Source organism: Balaenoptera borealis (assembly GCF_965194805.1).
Source record: "Balaenoptera borealis genome assembly, chromosome: 14".
NCBI classification, from domain to species: domain Eukaryota; kingdom Metazoa; phylum Chordata; class Mammalia; order Artiodactyla; family Balaenopteridae; genus Balaenoptera; species Balaenoptera borealis.
Genome location: NC_138875.1, coordinates 91,541,065 through 91,548,777, shown reverse-complemented (window position 1 = coordinate 91,548,777; position 7,713 = coordinate 91,541,065). Strand labels below are relative to the sequence as shown.

The 7,713-nt window shown below is 61.5% G+C and overlaps 1 protein-coding gene across 1 annotated transcript; it reads left to right on the top strand.

Annotated features, from left to right (window-relative positions):
• Window positions 1-1,795: 1,795 nt before the first annotated feature.
• LRCOL1 (leucine rich colipase like 1) lies at window positions 1,796-3,852 on the top strand (the record flags this gene model as incomplete). Its single annotated transcript, XM_082353906.1, is given in 5 exon segments — window positions 1,796-2,164; window positions 2,974-3,099; window positions 3,205-3,260; window positions 3,262-3,316; window positions 3,385-3,852. Coding segments are annotated over 5 exon segments (804 nt in total). The 3' UTR covers window positions 3,583-3,852.
• Between the last annotated feature and the right edge of the window lie 3,861 nt (window positions 3,853-7,713).

Genomic DNA, 7,713 nt, shown 5'->3' with positions numbered 1-7,713 from the left:
GGTGCTTTTTTTTTGAGGGGAAAAGTTTAAAACACTGTTGTCGTACACAGGTTGAAATAGACTTCGAGGTGCTTTTTCAAAGGTAAAATTTAAAAGAGAAATGGTATTGTTGTCACTAAGACCGGCATCCTCTGCTCTCTTTTCTCTGCATCTTTATCACTTTTCGGCATCCGCAGATCCAAATAGGGCTCTGAGTTCATGCTATTGTGTCTCTTTTGAAACAGCAAAACTTCTGAATGAAATGCTTTAGCACTGCTTTTGTGGCTCATGAGCTATGGTTTACTGCAGATAAATTTAAATCTAAAATTACAGAAAACCAAAACTCAGAGAAGTGATTGATGTGTCCTGTGACTTGCCATTTTCATTAACAACAAAAGTATAAACGAAGCCGCTCTGAGATGTTCTGTGCTGCTCGATTCTGTCCTTACTGAAAGCACAGGGTAACTTCTGGATATTTGCATGGGGCCCAAAGAGTCTGTGCTGACAGACAGGAATGGCTCTGGAGCAAATACCAGCCCTGGTTGTTTGGGTCGGGTGCTCTGCGTGAGGTGTAATGAGCAGGAGACAAACCAGAGCCCTGCCTGCCCACCCCCAGGTACCCAACACCGCTGCCCCACCAGGCCCCTGCCCACGACGACTTTCCTGGTCTGAGAATCTGTCCCAATCGGGCGGGTTGGCGGGGGGTGCCACCCCCAGGCCACCCCGCCTCCCTGTCTGTGCTCCACCCAGCTCTGTTCTCCGGAAGGCTCTGAATTCCCAAATTCCCAGCACGGGCAGCCGGGGCTCATCCTGGAGGGCTGGGCGTGCTCCTGAACAGTTGCGGGAACTTAAAAAGCAGATTTCCACGGTGCTTTGCAAGGCAGATGACCCCATGCTTCACGGAATCATCTGAAAACCGACAGTTCAAAGGGGGCCCACCCCTCACTTCACAGGGAGGGGAACTAGGGCCCAGAAAGGCCCGGCGGTCTCCCCAGAGCCCCACAACAAATAGAGTGACCTGGGACAGTCTGAGGGTGAGGCCCGTGGGCCCTGAGGACACTCGTCCTGTCACATCGCAGGGTCCAGAGCTGGAGACCAGAGGGGGCCGCTGCCAAGGTGGGCCCAAAAGAGAAGCGAGGAGAGATTCTGGGCGCGCTAACCTCAGAGACGCTCTTGTCTAAACCAATAAAGGGCTCGATCGTTCCCCAGAGAAAGGCTGTTGAAAATATATTTTCCACTCAGTGATAAAGAGAAATTTGCTACCAAGCCCTAAAGTGACACGGAGGACCCTCAGGTGCATATTAGGAAGTGGGAAAAGCCACCTGAAAGGTGACACACTGCACGACTGCAACCCTGGGACGGTCTGGAAAAGGCAGGGCCATGGGGACGTGAAGGGATCGGGGTAGGCGGTGCCAGGGCTGGGGGATGAACAGGCAGAGCACAGAGAAACAACCCCGTATGATTCTCAAGCGTAGGTACACTTCAGACATGTGTCCAAGCCCATCGCATGTACAACACCAAGACCGAACCCTCCTGAAACGGCGGGCTTTGGTTTATAATAATGTATCAAAATCGCTTGATGGATTGCAGCAAATGCATGACACCGACTAAGATATTGATAATGGAAACGGAGGCGGGGCAGGGGCATGTATGGGAACTCTCTGCACTTCCTGCCCCATCTTGGAAACAAAACCCCTCTAAGAAACCAATGTCTACTCATGTTTAAAAATCCACTTGGAGAAAGACTGGCAAGGGGAGCGGCAGGAGCCCTGCGGGCAGGGACTCCACGCCCTCTGGGGCCAACAGGCCAGGAGCGATGCCCAGCGCCGGGCGTCTGCTGCTGCTCTGGTTGCTGCCCGCGACCCTGGTGGCGACGCGCGGGAAGCACCTGCCGCAGTCCCACAAGGTGAGCTACACGTCCCTGCCCCCTGTCGCCGCACGGTCCGGGGCTGCCCGCACCCAGGCCCACGGGGGCTCCCTGGCTCCCAGCCCGCCTTCCTGCCCCGGGCTCTGTGCTCCTTCTTCCGTCCCCCCTCCCGCGCCCAGCCTGCGAGCACATCCGCCTCCCAAGGCTCTCAGGCCCCCAGGACAGCTGACTCCTGCCTCACACCCAGGCCCGTCGCCAAGTCCCAAGTCCAGTGGCCCCTGCTACCTGGGACAGAAGCTGCTCCAGGGCCCCGGCAGCGTGGGGTGGAATGGCAGGGGGTGGGCCCAGAGGAGGGGGGGAGGAGGGCGCAGCGGGTGCCGGGGTGACAGCGGTCAGCTCGTGTGCATCGTGCTGTGACAGCAGAGACAACGCGATCTGTCTGTGCTGGGGGCTGTGTGTCACCTCCCTGGTCCCCACGTCCTGCCTGGTCCGTGGTGGCCCCCGCGCAGGATGCAGCAGGGAGGACCCCGCACTGTGTAGCCCCCTCCCTGGGGCCCTCCTGTCTGCTTTGTCTCCGGGCGGCTCAGAAGCTGCTCCTCCTCCGTCCTCGGGTCTCACCCGCTGGGCCGCCCCGACCCTGAGCCCAGACGGCTTTATTCTCAGCCCTCGAGAGCTGAAGTGACTTACCCAGAACAGTAAACGCGGAACAACGGCTCTTTGGGACCTTCAGTAATTTTGAGTTTGTGAAGGAGATTTCTGAGAGCCGAGTGGAGGGCCCCTCACAGGTGGTGGGCGGGCGGCAGGCCTGGGCTTCAGTCCAACTCCTTGTTGGCTCTGTGATCCCGGGCAAGTCACCTACCCTCTCTGAGCCACAGCGTCTCACCTGTAAAACATGAGAGCGTGGGGAGGGGGCCTGGAAGCTTCATTCGTGGCACTCCTCCCTGCCCGCCTCTTCCATCCTCTGTGCCTCAGTTTACCCTCTGCCTCCCTCCCCTGGCTCTCCGTCTTCTGGACCCCCGCTGTCTGCGGATGTTCCAGAACAGTGTCAGGCGGGCGAGCTAAGTTTGAAGGGTGGGGGAGGACACGGGGCTGCGGCGGGCACAGGTGGGTGAGCCTTGACTTGGCAGGGCATCGGGGAGGCCTGCAAGGAGCACTCGGAGTGCCAGAGCGACTGCTGTGTCACCAACAGCCTGAGTCCCCAGAAGTTCTGCAGCCCCCAGACCGTCTTCCAGCAGTGCCTGTCCTGGCAGAAGGTGTGCCCTGCCCGGGCCGGCGAGGGGCGAGGGGCCGGGGAGGGCGGACCCTGGGAAGGAGGGCCAGGGGCCTGGCGGAAGGGACCAGGTCTCCTTCTCCCGCAGCCGAACGGGCACACCTGCCTGGACCACGCGGAGTGCCGGAGCGGCTGCTGCGTCACCGCAGACGTACTGCGCGGCCAAGACCGCCTTCCTGCAGTGCGTGCCGTGGCGCGAGGTGAGGCCAAGGGCCGCGGGGCCGCAGGGTGGCGCCTGCTGGCTCTGACCTCTGACCGCTGTCCCCAGCCCAACGGGGACCACTGCACGGACCACAGCGAGTGCCGCAGTAAGTGCTGCATCCAGGCGAGCGAGGTCGGCCCCCACCGCTGCGTCTGCCGGAGCGGCGTCCTGGTCCAGTGCCTGCCCTGGGTGAGTCCTGGAACCGGGTCCGGCCCGCCTGTGGGGCTAACTCCGGTGACTGGCCTGAGGGCGGGTGGGCAGTGAGCTGGAAGTGGTGTGTCCCCTCCCAGGAGAGGCCGCCAACTGCCTCTGCAGATCGGCCTCCGTTCCCGTTTCCTGAAGCAGAGCCTGGATAAGCCGTCAGAAAAGGACATGGGTCATGGGTGGTGGGCTCTCAGGTCCACCAGGGTCGCAGCAGGACACAGCGCTGGACGCCCGGTGGAGGGCCAGCACAGCGGCGGGTGGCGGACCCACGGGACGGGGCGGCGCCGGGACTGACTCCTGTGGGGCTGCACCCCGGGCTGGACGAAGGGAAGGACCTCCTCCTCCCCCCTCCGCCCCTCCCATCGCCTTCCCCAGAGGAAGGAGTTCAGTGAGGCGGCCCCCCAGGACGCAGAACCGGAAGACGGCACGGAGAACGGGGGGGGGGGGGGGGGGGCAGAGGGAGGTGGGGCACGGTGACCGGAGGGTCGCGGCGAGCGGCTAGGAGACGACACCCTGGTGCCCGAGCTCGGACGCCGGGACCCGTGGCTTCAGTCTGACCGTAAAGGTGTCGGACGCCGGGACCCGTGGCTTCAGTCTGACCGTAAAGGTGTCGGACGCCGGGACCCGTGGCTTCAGTCTGACCGTAAAGGTGTCGGACGCCGGGACCCGTGGCTTCAGTCTGACCGTAAAGGTGTGTCTGAGCCCCGAGGTTGAGAACCAGAGCTTTCTGAGCACGCCCGCCTGGCCCATCCGCACCCGGAGCAGCACTGGGCGCCGCGGGTGCCACGACAGCGAGCCCACGGGTGTCCCGAGGGTGTCGGAGCCAACAAGGCGGCCACGCCGGCGGCCCCGCCCAGAGGTGCTGACTGCCGGTCCTGAGGAGGGTGTGGCCCTTACGATGCAGCCGGCCCGAAGGCCAGCCTCCTGCTCCTGCCTTGCAGGATGCGTCTCCCTGTGCGTTTCCCAGTTCTGCTGTGTCTTCTAGTGACTTGGACCCGGTCTGTGCCCTGGAGACCTCCCTGGACCCCGAGCCCCGCACGTGTTCAGGCTGCTCTTCCTGGGACGACGAAAACCTGTAGGTATTAGATGTCTAGCTGTGACCTCCTGAGACCACCCGTATCCGGGTGGCACCTACTGGAACCTCGAGGTGACAACTTAGCATCAGTAAACCTCCCGACTGAGCGAGTGTTTCTGTGGATGTGGAGACAGCGGGTCTCAGCTCAGCGCCATCCTAAGGAGCCCCCTTAACCAGAGACCAAGTCTCCCCAGAGGGAAGGGCAGGTGCAGACACATCCCTCCCCCGCAGGCGCACACAGGTCACTGCAGGTAAAAGTCATCAGCTGGCCGTTCCAACTGGAAAGGTTCCCCTGACCTTGCGGATGGCGCAGTGAGGACATTGGAGCCCGCTGAAGACCCCTGGGCGGAGGGGGCCTCCCACTGGTCCCTCCTCCTGCCCCCTCGGCCCCCAGGTCCCCCACCTTCCCCTGGAGCAGAAGTCCTGGCTGATCCAGAATCTGTTCCCTCTGGTGGCTTCTCGGGGCAAACACCAGAGCCGGCTCTGTGCCCAGAGTGCCAGAAATTTAACTGTCACCTTCCTCTGTGCCCAGCACCCACCCTGCAGACACCAGGCTGCTTTTCTGGGCTCTGTTAAAAAAAATTCTCCTCCCCCTCCCTCCTCCCCTTCTCCTCCTCCCCTTCTCCCCGCTCCTCCTGGGCTGGAGCTGACTATGACGGTCCTTGCAGAGTAAGTCATGAGAAGCCGTTGCTCCCACCCTAATAATGAGAACAAGCCAGGTAAGCCACAAAGGATAGTTTAAAACAAACAAACAAAAAGAATAGATTTAAATGTAAAACATAAAACTGTAAAGTATTTAGAAGAAAAAGAGGAGAATACTTTCATGATCTTGGATTAGACAAAGAGGTCTTAGTCATGACCAAACACCACACATAACAGAAAAATTAGATAAATTGGATTTCATAAAAATTAAAAACTTTTGTTCTGTGATAGACAGTTAAGAGAATGAAAAGACAAGCCACAGACGAGAAGAAATGACACATCTGACAAAGGGCTTGGATGCAGACTATACAAAAAACTCTCAAAACTTAAGTGGAAACAACCCAGTTAAGGGACTTCCCTGGTGGTGCAGTGGTTAAGAATCCGCCTGCAGGGGACACAGGTTCGAGCCCTGGTCCGGGAAGATCCCACATGCCGCAGAGCAACTAAGCCCGTGCGCCACAACTACTGAGCCTGTGCTCTAGAGCCCACGAGCCACAACTACTGAGCCCACGTGCTACAACTACTGAAGCCCACGTGCCTAGAGCCCGTGCTCCACAACAAGAGAAGCCACCGCAATGAGAAGCCCGCACACTGCAACGAAGACTCAATGCAGCCAAAAATAAATAAATAAATAAATAAAAAACAACAACAACAAAACCAGGACTTCCCTGGCGGTCCAGTGGTCAAGACTCGGCACTTCCCCTGCAGGGGGCACGGGATCGGTCCCCGGTTGGGGAACTAAGATCCCGCATGCCCGCCCGGCCCCGCTCCCGGCAAGGCCAAAAATAAATAAATAAAATAAAAACAGCAAAACCAGAAGGATCGCTCTCCTTAGCTCAAAATATTCTGGAGACCCTGGGGTAGAGGCGCAGGGTCCCCCGTACGGCCAGCAGTGTCCGACCTTGTCCCCGCCTCGTTCCCTGAGGTTCTGCCCACCGACCCCTCCCTCTCCGGGAGCCGGTCTCGCGCCGCAGGGCCTCCCAGGATCGGCCCGCAGAGCCACGCGGCGCCCGCAGCTGAGTCCGTACTGAGTCCGTACTCAGACGCCTGGTTCTCAGCGGGACCCCGGCCACCCTAGTGCCGGCCCCTCCGTGTGTCCTCAGGTGCGGGGCCTTCCGATGCCGCGGACGCTCCGCCTGCTTCATGGTGCCTCAGCTCCTGGGGCGCTGGGACCGCCGCGCGGGCGTCTTGCCTGTTCTGTTCTTTGATGCACCCACAGCGGCCCCACCCGCCGGCACCCCGCGGGCACAAGGGAAGTTCCGCCCGCGGCCGCCAGGTGGCGCTGGGGGTCGGCAGCCGGCCAGGCCCCGGGGAGCCCCAGCGGCTCGCTCCTCCGGGGATGCGGACAGACCCCGAAGTTTCCCCTTTGCAGCAGGAAAACAGCAGTGTGCCCACTGGCTGCCGGCCTCGCGCAGGTTAGCCCGGGTGAGCGCCGCACGCGAGGGGATTCCTGGCGGGGTCCCTCCGCGGGGATCGGCCGGAGCCCCCGCTCCTCCCCCTCCAGGAGAGCCTGGTCCCCTCGAGGCCGGGCACTCCTCGGAGAACGTGGTGTCCGGGGCGTGAGCTGCCCCCGCGCGCACGGCTGACAGAGCCTCGGGGCGGCGCGGACGCCGCGTCCTCCCCGTGTCCCCACGTGGTCCTCCCTGTGTCTGTTCTCAGGACGCCCGTCCTGTGGGATTCGGCCCTACCCTAATGACCTCGTTCTACCTCAGTCACCCATTTAAAGGCCCCGTCTCCACGCAGAGTCACATCCTGAGGTCCTGGGGTCGGGCTTCAACCTGTGAACCTGGGGGACACAGTTCAGCCCGTGACACCCTCCAAGTCGTTCTAGAAACACCGTAGATGCGCGGGAAGAGCTGCTGGGCCCCAGGCCTTGGGAAGGGAGGGAGAGGAAGGGGCGGTTCACGGAGGGGCCCCGGGTCGGGTTCTCATCTGTCACCTTGAAGGTCCTCCGGGTCCCCCCCGCTGGCCTCCTCGCCATCCTGGGTGGCCCTGATTTGATGGCAGACCGAGAGCTCCTCGGAGGAGGGACCCTGGGATCCACCTCGGGTCCAGGGCCAGGCAGAGTGGGAGGAGGGGGTCTGCAAGGGAGCTGGCGACAGGTGATCCGAGGACCACTTTCCAAAGGGGCTCACGGGGGTCACCCGATGGTGGTGGCCCCGCTCACGGCCCCGTCTCTGAGGCCTGGTCGCTGGGCGGCCGCGGGGACTTTGCCGCGGTGCTGGGGGCCGGGGGACATGGTCCCGGGCACCACCCTGCGGAAGGGACTTGGGTGATTCTTCGTCCAGAGCAAGTCGCACGTCTCCCACGTCATGGGGAGGACGGACGACCTCCTCTGCAGGCAAGAAAGCGGTCTCCACGGGTGCCCCCCAGGCGTCCTCGCCTCCAAGCTCACATGCAAAATGTCGCAGACG